A 15176-nucleotide genomic window follows, 5' to 3' on the forward strand; every position below is an offset into this window, starting at 1 on the left:
CTTGCATGTTTGATTCTAGGCTGTGTTCCTTCTGCCACTAGAATGTGGTTCCCTGACTGCAGAAAGAATGCTCTGCCACTGTCACAGCGGTCTGTGTGGCTACTTGGTAGTGGCCTACCACTGTCCACCACTGTGGATACCTCTGTATCTATGGGTTTCACATCCCTGGATTCAGCAAACTGCAGGTGAGAAATATTTGGGAAAAAAAATTTTTCCAGAAAGCTCCAAAAAGCAAACTTTGAATTTTCAGCATGTTGGCAACTATTTACATAGCATTTACATGGTATTTATGACAATTTACATAGCATTTACATGGTATTTATGACTATTTACATAGCATTTGGGCTTCCCAGGTGGCACAGTGGTAAAGAATCCACCTGTCAATGTGGGAGATGCAAGAGACACAGGTTCTTTCTCTGGGTCAGGAAGATCCCCTGGAGAAGAAAATGGCAACCCACTCCAGTATTCTTGCCTGGAAAACCCCATGGGCAGAGGAGCCTGGTGGGCTACAACCTACGGGGTTGCAAAGAGTCAGACATGACTGAGCAGCAGGTATGGCATGGCACGTGGCATTTACACCGCATCAGGCATTATAATTAATCTAGAGGTGATTTAAAGTATATGAGGGCACATATATGTAAATACTGCATCATTTTATATAAGGGACTTGGGCATCCTCAGATTTTCGTATCCTCAGGGGGTCTTGGAATCAATCCCTCATGGATGCCGAGGGTGACTAATCTCACTGAAAATGCCAGTGGTAAGTGGATGATGCACCAACACTGGAAAAGACAAGTCTCTGTCACATAGCCTATCTGGAAAATATAGCTACCAGCGAATTTATAGCATGTGGTTGTTAAGGACTTGTCCTGGAATCTCTCAAAACCATCTTAAATTAAACTGATTCTGAAACTTTGGCGGAAGAGTTGGCAACTTTCAAAGTTTGTTCAGGAGCAATCTAGACTTTTTGAATTTCTTAGTATTTTAGCAGTCAATACTTACAGAAGGAGAACTCCAATAACCCTCAGTGCTACATCTATTTATAAAGCAACAATGACATCTCATGGTGCTTTGCAGTCACATTTATTTGACAATGGACTTTTAGACCAAGATGAGAAAATGCACAGGGCAGATTTAGCTGGGCTTTGCCTGGCCCTGAATTCAGCACAAAGCTGTGTTGCTAATGGTATACTTGCTGGCACATGTCAATCAGACAGGACATGAATAGGCCTGGCTTTTTAAACCCTACATTCTAGTTAATTACTAAGATGTACATTAAAAGTTTAAAATATATGACAGTGAATAATCACGAAGACGTATCTTAATGTCTACACACCAATATCCTGATATAAATATTCAGCAGAATATAAATATTAGCAGTTCACATTTCACGTATACATGTTTCCCAGGCATTGTACTAAGCATTTTCCATATATTAAATGAATTAGGTCATCAGAGTCAGCATTTGAACCCTAAACTATTGTTATCTTCAGTTTGTAAATTAGGGAACTGAGAGCCAGAGGTTCTGTTTATCAGACTTGAAGAAAGCTGCTTGGTAGAGTAATGCACAAAACACCACCTGACTTGGAGCTCTTTGCCCACATTTTCCTTAGTTGTTCAGGCTGGATTACACATGGTGCTTGGGAGGAAAGCCACATTCAACCAAGGAAAAGCAACTGGATTCTGGAAATGTATTGAAGTTGATAATAAAATTCAGGCTTAAGTATCCGAACACTGCAAGGCAGGGAGCATCCTTCCCACGAGCTCAGGCCATCAAGGAGGGACCATGGTGAGGCAATGAGCCTCAGACAGCCAGATGGGACAAAGGCAGTCTGGGATAGGGGGCAGGAGGAGGAGCTGCCCCAGTAAAGGTGTGTGTGCCAGACCTCTATGTGCTGGTAAGAGAGCCCAAAATCAACCACTAACACCTTTATATCTCTCAAGAAATTATAAGGAAGATAAAGCAAAATGGCATAAAATATCCAGAATCAAATGGGGTAATTCTACAGTCCGCATTGCTCATTTGACAATAAGCATTGGATACAACAGGAATAGCCTTGAGACTAAAAAATAAATATGTTGTAATCTGCCACAGATTACCACGCTGAGCTCCCTGCGTCATACAGCAACTTCCCACTAGCTGCCTGTTTTACATATGGTAATGCTTATGTTTCACTGCTGATCTTTCAGTTCATCCCACCCTCTCCTTCCCAATTCTGTTCTCCATGTTGCGTCTCTGTTCCTGCCCTGCAAATAGGCTCACCAGTACCATCTTTCTAGATTCCATAAATATGTATTAATATATGAAGTTTGGTTTTCTTTTTCTGACTAACTTCGCTCTTTATAAGAGACTCTAGATTCATCCACCCTCACTCAAGTGGGGAGTGAGGGGTGGGGGGAGGTTCAACAGAGAGGGGACATAAATGTACTTATGACTGACTCACATAGCTGTATGGCAGAAGCCAACACAACATATTATAAAGTAATTATCCTCTAATTAAAAATAAATTAAATTTAAATGTTGTAATTTGCTAAAAAAAAAATAATTGTACTAAAAGGGCTGCTAGGGTGAAAACTCAGAGTCAATAAGCAAGCATCCCACCAAAGGCCAAGAAGAGAGCAACTGAGTTCCCTTCCTGGAGCTGAGCAGTGTAGTATCCCCATGAACAAGTTACCTCTGGGTTCTCTGCAGACTGAGGTCTTCCTGTCTTTCTACCTATGTAACTTATTTAAAAATCCTTTCATAATACTTCCTACATGCTAGGTCCTATCCTACTTTACAAATACTCATTTAATCACCACAACAACATCATGAGGTAGGGGGGCTCATGTTATCATCCCCATTTACAGAGGTGGAAGCTAAGGCAGACAGAGGCAAAGTAATCTGTCCCAGGTCACAAAGTGAGTAAACAGAAATTGAACTCAGATGAGCTCTGGAGTCTTCATTCCTAACCACTCTGCAACATAAAGGATTTAGGGACATAGAAATTTGATCAATGATGTTCCTGTTGATTTTCACAGATTCCTGAAATGTCCCCTGAAATTACAAAAATGTCAAAACAAATATCAAAGTGTTGATAGATTCTAGCTTGAAAAGAACACAATTACAGACTCCATAAAATAAGCAACATTGCTACTATAGTCCTAAATGACTACGTAGTCTTTCCTGAGAAAAAGCATGTATGTATACACATACCAGCACAAATATTTACATATGTATAAAGTACACAAGTGATGTATATAAGTCATAAACTCAATAAGCTACAGATGGTTTCTTCAACTGCAAAATTTGCTTTTGAGTGGAGAAATAGAAGGAAAGCTTACGATCCCATGGATCAGTTTACATCCCTTTCTTTCTTGGACTGGCTAATCCATGGTTTGCAAAGCCCTCATTAGCAGGATGACAGCAGTGACCGTGGGGGACAAAGTGACAGTGCCGAAGTTCATAAACCTCTGTTTCAGGGGAAGACTTTCCTGGACAGGGTGGGCAGCAGGGTAGAGTGGAGATGAAAGCCTAAAGGTATTCTAATAGGAAAAGATGCGCTTTAAACATATGGTCTAGTTCACAACCAAAAGGATCATTAATTCAATATTGTTTTGTCTTTATATTTTACATTTATTATGCATTATACAGTTAGCGGCTGCCAGCTCCTGTAAAGCATTCAGAAACATGCACATTCAAATTAATGTTTGCTGGGAAACAGTATTCCTTCCAGATGAAAAGCAAAGTCTCTTTTAATTTCTTCTCCAGAGACCCAGATTGAAGAACTAAGGTCAGAAATGGCCAGGCAGCTAATAGATCTGATGGCAATCCCTGTGTGTTTAGAGAAAGGCTGTCTGACCACTGGGTCATCAAGAGGAAAAAGGTGCCCCTTATCCAAACACATGAGCTCATCCACTGTGTGTTTCTTAAGTGCCTACTGTCCGTCAGCACCACAGACACAGTGACACCACTACGCAACATCACTGCCTTCACTGAGCTTGAGGCTCAGTCCAGGAGACGGGCGTTCAGAAGATCAGGTTAGTGGGGAGAGGATTACAAACAGGCAGCCATGACCTGAAAACAACAGTGTTTTGAGGGTCTGTATGTAGAAGAGGGCAGCAGAGGACGAGATGGTTAGATAGCATCACTGACTCAGTGGACATGAACTTGCGTAAACCCCAAGAGATAGTGAAGGACAGGGAAGCCTGGCGTGCTGCAGTCCATGGGGTCCCAAAGAGTTGGAGATGACTTAGTGACCGAACAACGAATGTTGTCAAAGAAGCTGGCTGAGAGTTAAGGTCGTGGGGGAGGCAGGCTGGAATGGATGTTCTAAAATGTAGAGGAACATTCCACACAGAAGGAAACAATAATAATAAAAGTCACACACATGCATGTAGAAAAGTCTTGAAAGGTTCAATAGGTATAGCATCTTCAAGCACTGAAGGAGGGCCACCTGGATGAAATCCTAGGGAGAGAGGAGGGGGAGAGGTGAGGAGACTGGTGGACGATTAGTCTGAGAAGCCAGACAAGGGGAAAGACCATGTGGGCCCTTGTAAAACCCATTAAAGATGGGGATTTTGTCCTCAGACACATAGGAAGACACCGTTGTGGAAAACCATGATCAAATGCATTGTCAAGAGGCTAGGTTTTCCACTGATATAAAAGGCTATAGGAACTGGTCACTTGAACTTTTCTTTTTAAATGTACTTGAAATACTTATTTATTTACCTACCTATTTTTTACCTGTTTTTATTTATTCATTTATTTTCAGCTTTATTGAGGTTATCACTGGTTAATACAAATTGCATATATTTAGGTTATATAACATTTTTTAAGAGGTACAGTGTGATGATGTAATATACATATGTAGATATTGTGACATGATTTCCACAATCAAGTTAAGGAACAGACCCATCACCTCACAGTGAGTCTAGGTTTTAGAAGTCATGAAAACCACAGACATATCTAAGTGAATGGTGGGCTATGAATCATGAAGGCACTTCATAAATGCAAACGGACCAAGTCAAGCTGTCTGTAGCTTTCCCCTTACTGATCTTACTGCTCCTCACCCGCTTCAACCCTCAACTTTAGGCAAGACAATGATTTAACACAGTGAAGAATGAGTGAATGGGTGGCTCTACTGATTTCTCAAGAAGCAAAAGGATACAAGGACAGCTACGAGTACCATCTGAACTATACATAACACATCAGGGCAAGGTCTTGTAGCCCCCTAGCAACTGTATAAGCCAACATCTCTTGGTCTTGGTCCCTTGCCCATTGATGCTTTGTAAACCAGAATGAAGCAAGAAGGGCTTACTTTCCAAGGAATCTCAGCTCACTACTCTATAGGCATGATGAAAGTGAACCCTTTCAAAAAAAAAAAAATACAGAAAGATACATATGTTGACATAAAGACTTTTTCAAATAAGGTCCCAGGGTATCTGTGCAGTAAGAGATCATGTAATGTTAACTGTTTTGTGAATGTATGGGGGGTAGGAAAAAACTACCCCTTACTCGAGATTGCAAATATGACCTTCATGGTTTCATATCCAGTTGCCATTCCGAATAAAGGCACCTCAGATCTGATGCAAGGTTGATGCTGAACCTCTACAAAGCAGACTTTTCCAGGATAGACCTGCACTCAGAGCTACCCTATGACTTTAAAATCAATGATATTTATGTATAAACTCTCCAAGACATGTGCAGAGCCATTCTGTCTCCCCAGGGTTTATGCTTCCTCTCCCTGCCATCGTCGTGCTTGGCATCACGTTAGGTGTTTGGCCTCCCTCTGCAGTCATTTTATTTGTAATAGTGTCTTGTGTGTTATGTCTCCTAGCTCTACATACAAACCACCACGCTTACAATCTCCATGAACCTAAGTGCATCAGTGGCGCTGGGGATGCTATACATGCCGAAAGTGTACATCATCATTTTCCACCCTGAACTCAATGTCCAGAAACGGAAGCGAAGTTTCAAGGCAGTGGTCACGGCAGCCACCATGTCATCACGGCTGTCGCACAAGCCCAGTGACAGACCCAACGGTGAGGCCAAGACAGAGCTTTGTGAAAACGTAGACCCAAACAGTAAGTACCTCTCCTTTCCTTCCATCTCCTCATCCTGCATCAGGAAGCTCTAGCCGGTGTGGTGTATGCTTGCCTTTCTTTGGAGAAAGGCCATGCGTGCTCTTGTCTTCTGGGCTGGGTTGCCTTGGTGAATGCTGCCGTTTGCTCCTAAGAGTGTGCTCACCACTTCCTTTTGGCTCCCTGTCGGGAAGCAGCTTTCAGAGGCTCTGCTTCAGATGTGTGAAATCTCCCCCATCCCTGGCTTCTTATCCTTTGGTCCCAAGCCCTCCAGCTGACATCAACACAGCTGTTGAGCTACCTTCCTTGTTCCCTTCCTCTTAGGGGATCAGCTTCCTGCTAGGGAACCCTGGACACCCCATGGAACTATAGCAATAGAGATGAAGTTGAAATATTTCAGAACTTAGGAAGCATAACTTCTTTTCATTGGAGCATGAATGTGGAGAAACTTACAATTCTTTACTAAGGAAGCCTTCTAGAAACAAAAAGCACATCAGATATTTAATAGAACAGGCAAACTTCCATCCAGGTACACAGGCCCAGACACCACCATGCTAATGGCCTCCCCATGTGGGAAAGCATCTACCAGATCACTGCAGAGGAGTTTTAGCCCATGAAAAATAAAGTATTAGAGGTGAGATTAAGGATGAAATGCCAGATTTGATATTTTTGTGGCCTGTCTGCAAATCCTGCATGGCCTTTAGCCATCCCTGCAAATGACTGCAAAGAAAGATGGACATAAAGACACTAGTTTGTTTAAAAAAAGAAAAGAAAAAGACAATTTTAGCTGGATTTAAATGCTTAAAATTCCCAGTTGCTAACTTTACTAGTACTATGATGGTAAGAGTGAATTGCAGATTAAACATACCACTTCCAGGATTTGTTTTTCCAAGACAACACTTCATAGGGCTGCAAAGAGTCGGACACAGCTGAACCAACTTAGTGCGTATAGAATGAAGCAGATTGGTATGTTTGCGATGTTTCCTATTTTAACTAGAGGAGGATTCAGGCTAGCCATTAAGCCATTCAAGACTCACTGTCCAGTTATGACCTGATTTTGTTGTACCCAAAGATTTACTGCCAAGCAGAAAACAATTCCTATTCTGGATACTCTGAGGAACTCCTTGATGCTCTACAACTGAGATCCTTAAAAACCAGCAAACAACTGAGTTTGGCCCTAATAGCTTTTGACAATAGTCGTACAAAGATCCATGATCTCAGCCCAATCCATTTCTCAATAGTTAGCTGAATAAATACAGTGAATGCTTAAGAGTCTGTAGACAGGGAAGCAAAGGCCCATTACCAACATCATGAGCTTCAGTTAGATGTTTCAGTAGAAGAGATTTGGGGACAGGCGAGAGGAGAGAGAAGCCACGGAGGTACAGGCTCTCCTCTTATGTGTGCAGAACAAATGGTCAGTTCCAGGAAGGGAATAGAGAGGGAATCACTGTGACAATCACTGTGGTGTAGGCAGACTTCAGGGTGAGACAGACCTCAGTTCAAAGCCAGGCCACTCCACTCACCAGCTGTGTGGCTTTGACAATCACTGAGTTTTCCTCAAGCTCAGCATTCTCCTGTATTAAATGGAGATACTAATATCTATGTCATAAGTACATCATCATGTCCCAGGCATCTAGAGATATGTATGTCAATTACATGTTAATTTTCTTCCACTTCTGAACAAGTACAAAGGTTAAAGGCATACACACCACCATAAAGTAGATGCAACTGGTGAATAAAAATACTTCTGTGAACATATTTATGCATCTATTTATATGTATGCTGTATTGTTAAATATAATACATGGTTATACTTCTATAGCATTTGATTCTAAGACCCCTTGCGGGATTTACATGGTACAAAATCCTTACCTTGAAGATGTTCTAATAGCAGTTTTACATTTGTATTTGTGCAGACATACACATTTAACAACATATGCCCAATACTGATAAAAAGAAAACATGATCAAAAGTCTATATATATTGAAAATTAATGATCAAATTAGAAATTTTGAATTGGGATAATTAATCTAATACTGTGCTATTTAAAAATAACTAGCTTTCAAACAATATTCCTACTGTTTCTAACCTTTAATGATGAGGGCCTACCCTTGTTGAGGCTGTGTGGAGTATGATACTGGCTGTTAAAAAGTTCATATTGACATGACCCTGATAATAACAAAAACACATCTGCTGTCTTTTGAGATAGGCATTAAATAGAATGCTCTGGGCGGGAGATCTCTCTTACTCTTCCTGATAGCTCTGTAGGCCAGTGACCTTTTACTGAAGAATCCTAGGCTCAGGAAGATCAGGGACTATCACCAAGGTCCTCCACTACACAGCAGGGCAGCTTGGTCTGAAACCCAGGTCTGATCCCCAAACCCATGCTTGCTGCTCTCTGCCGCTCTGTTTCCCACAACATGAGTGATATGCCATAATCCTAATGCAGAAATTACTCGTCGGGCTTCTCTGTTTGGTAATCCAGCTTGCACATACAGAATATAAGGATGTCTGGTGGCCGACTCTTTGGTGAAATGTGCTGTGGAACGCGTCGCTGTTTGCTGTGTTGGCTGCAAAGACAGGAGCTCAAAGAAGGCTGCCTGGGTAGAGGCCTCATCTGACAACTCAAAAATCCAAGTATCTTAATTACCTGTGTCAATCACGACAATCATTCTATTTGGGCTTCATCTGATGCCTTTCCCTTGAAAAAGTTTTGTTGGGTTTTGTCATTGTTGATATTTTGGTGTCTACACAGAACAAAGATAAATAGTTCAAGGCTGGGGAAAAAAAAAGAGATGAAATCCAAAAGAGCCTTTGTCTCACAATAAATCCAAAAGATGTTTTTAAAATTATTTTAATTATTTTGGTTTTGTGTAGACACTCCCTGAAAGTAAACATCAATAATGTGCCCAGATATTTGCTGAATTATAGGAGGAGATTCATGTACCTCCAAACATTGGGGTTTCTGATGACCCAGCTCTCAAAGGTCCCTAAGAAAAGTCAGAAGACCTTTTCTGCACAAAATCTGTCCAGTAGAGTTTTCTGCAATGATGGCAATGTTCTCTGTCTGTGCTGTCCACTGTAGAAACCACTGGTCACATGTGGTGATTCAGAACTTGAAATATGGCTACTTAACTGATGAAATACACTTGAAATTTTTACTTCACTTTAAATAAATTTAAATAGCTATCCATGACTCCAAGGACTCCATTGGAGAGCAGAGCCAGAGATCATAAAATCAAGGATTTCACTCTGGGACATTCAGTTTGAGCCCATTCTGGAAACACCTCCCAAGGTTTTAGCAATGATGCTGAACTGGGACAAAGTCAACATAACAGAATGACTGAAATATATAAGGTAAGACAAAAATGCAAACCTATAGTTATTTTAAATGACCCCTAAGGAGCCACTAAGATGGAAATGGTGACATCATAGATAGCCATTATATCTGGAAAACCAGTCCCTAGTAATAGAAAAATGAGTATATATAGAGAAAGAACAGCAGTGAAAATTCAATCAATGAAAATAGACAAGGCTGTTTTGATGAGAGAGAATATTATTATTGTATTCTACTTAATACAAAATGTAGCTCCAAGTCATGTCAAACTTCTGAACTTTGGTAACAGAGACAAATTATTCACTGAAAGGAAACTTTCTGGTTAAAAAGAAACAAGTCAAAGCACAGACCATGGTCCTGAAGGACTCTCTCTCCCAAGGGAGAGACCTGCCTCCTGTTCTCAGAGGGAGTGTGTCTGGGAGGATGTTGAATTTGTAGGATGAGCTACCTTCTTGTTCCCCTAAACACTTAGCCTCAGTGTATTCCAGTCTTCAGCGTTTTCATTTTTAATCATTGCAGTGTGTCATCTGGCGCATGCTCACTTCTATTCATCCAACTCCATACAGCAAGTATACATCCACATAAAAAATGAATTTTTTGGCGTAATACGGGCAGAAGTTAAAGCTGCCCCTGCACTGCTTGATTTTTTTCCCCAAGAAATTTGGTTTTCCTCTTAGGTTGCCTCTTCAGTTCAAATTTCATTGCTTGAAAGAAAAAGTTATTTCTGCATGGAGTCAACAAAAAGTAAATCTTCTCAAAAACTGTCATGCATCTCTGTACTGCTGCTATATTGAATATCCAGAATTGGGTTGATGCTGGTTGGTTTCTGAGCTCAGATGAAAAACAGCAGGGGGTCTAAGGGTGTAGCTCTGCCACTTACTGTATTTTTATTTATACAAGCCATATTTCTGCTGCCAGAGGGCCACAAGTGCCTGACCTAATGTGGGGAGATTTAGATCTGGCCACCTTGAAGACTTCTCCACACTCCTTCTCTAAAAAGAAGGGTACCTCAACCTCTGGTTCTCACACCTGCACCCTGAATTAGGCTCGTTTCTCCCAACTTTCTCTTGTTCACTTGGCAGATAGATGTATGTTCATGGCAAACTTGAAGATGCCAGATCAACTGGAAGACTTGGTTCTTGGCTTCTATGGCCACCAAGACCTTTTTCCAGTTGGATGAATATTAACTGAGGCAGCATGGCTTTATTGACATGGTGGGTAGGAACTGCTACCTTCCTCTCCTGGAGTGGTCAGAACCAAAAGATGCTCTGTGAATTATCCTCTGATCAGATGCTTTCCTTGTAAAGGATTGCAGTGCACAGAATGAGCAGCCCTAAGCTATCTGGTTCTAAACAACCATCCATTTTCTAAGCCAGTGCCCCAGCCAGTGCAGAGAAGCTAGCTGCTCAAGTACCCGGACTGGTTACAAATAGTTTACTTTGTAACTTCCTAGCGATTAGAGATGGCCGGAATGTGGACAGCTGGGGCACACCGCCTTTTTGGATATGGGGCAATATGACTGATAAACTGACTTGGTGAGAGAAGCTGGACACACACTGTGCAAAAGACTAGTTTAAGACAATGAGCATATTGTGATGAAGCACAATTTAGAAGAATGGCCATTTACCACCAAAACAGAAAATCAATAATAAGATTTTAAATATAAGTTTGTATTCTGGTCCTTTGTTGAAAATTACCATTTTGCATATACGTAAGGAAAATATGTAAATAAAAACTTGTGCTGCTCAACAAATCCCTCAACTGCTAGAAAATGGATGAGGGCACCACAATCTTCCCAAGTAACAATGCCAAGAAAATTCTGGAACATGCTCCTGCGCTGTGTCAATTAGTGATGCCTTTTGTTTTGTTTTGCTTGTTCATTTGTTTGGATCCCCGACATTCTCTACATTATGTTACTTGTCTCATTCTTCTGGACTAATCATGCAGGCCAGCATGAAAGGTCTAGGCTGAGTAAAAAATAGGATATCAACAGGAAGAAAAAAAACATTCTGAGCAGGTAGACACATTATTTTGGAGCTGGTTCCCTTACCTGCTTCAGTTCAAGTAAAGCCCAAATGCTTTAAACCATGAGGCACCCATGCTCCCATGTTCAGAGGTACCTGAATTGCGGTCAACTGGTCTACCAAAAGCTACTGAACCCACTGAGAGAATGGGCATAATGTCTGTGGTCTCTATCGCAGCCTCTTCTCCAAAAGGAAAGAAAAAAAGAATAAAAAATGAATATTCTGTGCACATTTATTTTATACATACCTATATATTTACTTTTCCTGTAGACTGTATACCACCAGTAAGAAAGAGTGTACAAAAGTCTGTTACTTGGTACACTATACCACCAACAGTATAGCTTTTGCCTGCTTTCCAAAAGGTAAGAAACAATCTACTTTTGTTTATTTGTGTGTTCTTGTCTCCACTGAGAATTAGAAATGTTTCCAAGAAAACTGCATGATTACCTCAAAATCTATGTATAAGAAGAAATACATTTTCAAAGATGATGTTTGCTAAGTTCAGTGTAGATGGCTGCTGTGGGTCACGTGCCTGGTTTATTTTCTGGAGAACAGGTGATTGGGTGTGTGCACATGTGTCTTTCCTGAACCAGATTCAGTAATGGCAGAATTGGTGCTGGTCATTCTACTTTAAAAGTCTCAGTGGTGAGAGCTTATTTTTATATGTATTTGTTCATACTCTGGTTTGAGAAGGCAATATGGAAAACTTGGATGAGAAGGAGGGTGTTTTTACAAGCTTAGTAAAAATATTTGTCCTGGTTTACTTTTTTATTAAATATATACCAAGAAATATCAGTGAATGACTCTACCATCTGAAACCCAAAATGGTCATGGTTCCTTTTTCGCAGCAATAAATAGAAGAGATTTGCTGGCTGGGCTTGATGATGTATTAAAGAGGATATGGGACTCATAATTCTGCCTAAAACAAGGAGCCACCTTCACTTATCTGAGAAAGCACGGAGAGGTTCAGTAAAGACCTAGGAGTCTAAAGATAAATTTCAACATTAGTCAAACCGAAGAAATACCAATAAATACCTCGGGTGTTCAAACTTATACCTTAGAACAAATGGTCAATTGTGTGATGTGTGAACAGGCATGGGAATGGTCTGCTCTGAGGATTGTTACTGACTCACCATTGATGATTGTGTTGGGTTGGCCAAAAAGTTCATTCTGGCTTTTCTGTAACATCTTATGGAAAAAACTTGAACAAACCTTTTGCCCAAACCCGTATATCACTTTGAGCCCTTCCTAAAGGATATATGCTATGAAATAGCAGCACCTCTCTGTTTCAGCCTGAGCAATATGATAGAATAGTGAAAAGTAACACTTGCTTTGGCAAGCATCCTTGTCCAACTGGTCAGGGCAATTCACACTGAAGGAAAACAAAGAATAGAAAACATGGAATAGTGTCATTAAATTCATGGGGTGGCTTTGAATAAAAGGCCCCTTTTGTTTTCCTCTAAACCTCCTACTATACTTATAAAATCAACAGAAGCACTTCTCTCTAGAGATTTCAAGTAAGAGAGCAGACACAGGAGGGGGAAATGTTGCGTCATAATGTGGGCTAGTCTTGCTCTTTCCTAACAAGGACCATTTTGTCAGATCATTGCTATGCTTCTTTCCATCTTTGTTTTTATAATGGTATTCTGAGTACAAATAATATTTTTTCCTTTTAATCCATTTAGAACTGTAAGGAAGGACAAGAGTACTTTCAAAGTGTAATTACATTTACTGTTGATTTAGATGGATGCCAGTAACTCAGTCTTTAATTGCAGATGTATTGTTCACATAGCTATTCCCTTTTTTCATATCAACATGGTCTGTCCTAGTTTTTAAATAGGGCATTCTTTTGTCCCAGTGAATTTATAACTATTCCAGTGAGATTTCAAGGTTTGCAGTGCAAGTGCTTGTCAAAACACTGCAGCTCATCACTTTAATAGTGCTTTTACATGAAACTGCCTGAGCATAAATGAGAAGGAAGTTTCCCTGGGTAAAAATGATAGATCTAATCCAAATCCATTAAAAATTCTCCCTAGCTCCATTCTCAGTTGATGACTTTTGGTTTAAAGGGTGCAAGATGAAAATGTTTTAAGTCAACCTTCCAGTTAAAAAGTACTTTTAGGATCTGCTGCTTAGAAATAAACTTTTTTCTAGGATTTTCTTGTTTCAAAGAGTTCGATTAGGTGCTCACCTTTTCTGCCAATTTAAAAATGTATAAACCTTAATTAGGTTGAATTGGTTAACAGTGCTTTTCAGGTCTACTATATCCTTCTGCTTTTCTGTCTATGCATTCTATTAATTTTTGAGAGCTTGATACTAAAACTCCAACTAAAATATTCATCTACTTAAAAATAACTGTAATACATAGAACTCTATGTAACTTTGTTCTGCATTTTCCAAATCTTCTGTAAATGTGTTATCACAGTTTCATAATTTAAAAAATAAAAAAGAAAGAATATTCAAAGATTATAGAAGTGGCTTCATAAATTAATGATAAACATCTTACACAGTTACCTAAAAATAATTGAGAACGGAAGTTTGTCTAACTTGCAGGTATTCAAAGAGGGGAGTATATGAGCACATTCAAGTCCCAGTGAGACTGGACAGCTTGGGCAAACAGTGAACGAAGGCCTGTCATGTTGTCCTTCATCCATCTCTGTGTGCCTATCTTCAGGGCCCCAGGACAGTAAAGAAGAACCGATCAATTCTAGAGTGAAATTCTGTAAAACTTCAATGTAGGCCACCATGCCCCAGCAAAAGCAGATGATATTGAGCAAATCAAACATCTGCTTTGGGGGGATTCAGAGGAAGCAGGTTCAAATTCAGACAGAACAGAATAACCTGATTTGAAACCACTTTCCCTGTAACCCACTCTCCTTTGACAGATACAGTAGATCAGCTGTCACCTGACTCAGCACTGCCTGCAGCTCTTGTCTGAATGGGGTTAAATTTGAAATTCTGCAGTGTTATCAATCCAGTGATATTTATTTTAAACTTCAATGAAGCAAAAAACAAACAAAAACTGATCACATATAAATAAAAATCCCCCATTAATCTGGCATCATCACCAGATCAAGAAACAGGTTGTTGTGTTAGGAGGTATATTTTCATACCACAGGATGGTTTTTCTGATTGGGAAACTTTGAGTTGAATTCAGCCTCGCAAATATGGACAGTCCCAAGTCTGATTTTACAGTCTGCTTAACAGTATTGAATCCTGTTTTGTCCAGGTATATTGTTCTGAGCAACTACATTGGTTATAATATTATGGACAGTTCACTAATGCATTATATGGTGTGGTACATTATTTATGTTTTTATAATTTCTTGTTTATCATTTCTGCAATGGGGTTGTTTCACATTTTTAAGCTTTTCAGAGGTGTGCAATCTCAGTTTCTGTAATTTGTTCAGACTCCCCCTTCCTCTTTGACATTCAAGGCAGTAACCCTGAGTTAACTGAAGACTCCTTCAACTGAAATTCCATTTAAGAACACTCTATAAGTACAGCTTAGCAAGGAATATATGTTCCCTGGCCTTTGACATAGAACCACCTTAGAAACAAATGCAGCTATAAATCTTGCCAGCATATTTCTTTCTGCCTAAGTGCTCTGTGAAGAACCCCCATTTCTCTCATCAGGGTTTGATCTCTGCATCCTCAAAAACCAATTAATATCTGCCCTCCCCATTCTGTAACTTTGGTTGGACTTAAAGAGTGAAATGAAAATCCACATGGCTAGGATGTCTACTAGTTCATG

General features: G+C 40.1%; 1 protein-coding gene across 1 annotated transcript in view; it reads left to right on the forward strand.

The window, feature by feature from the left end:
* Positions 1-11764, forward strand: part of GRM7 (glutamate metabotropic receptor 7) — an 884992-nt gene extending 873228 nt beyond the window's left edge. Inside the window, exons 9-10 of the mRNA XM_052637554.1 lie at positions 5820-6066; positions 11694-11764. Coding sequence (XP_052493514.1) covers positions 5820-6066; positions 11694-11764 — 318 coding nt within the window. The remainder of the gene's footprint in view (positions 1-5819; positions 6067-11693) is intronic.
* Positions 11765-15176: the final 3412 nt, after the last annotated feature.

The sequence above is a fragment of the Budorcas taxicolor genome, chromosome 1 (assembly GCF_023091745.1).
Source record: "Budorcas taxicolor isolate Tak-1 chromosome 1, Takin1.1, whole genome shotgun sequence".
Lineage (NCBI taxonomy): Eukaryota > Metazoa > Chordata > Mammalia > Artiodactyla > Bovidae > Budorcas > Budorcas taxicolor.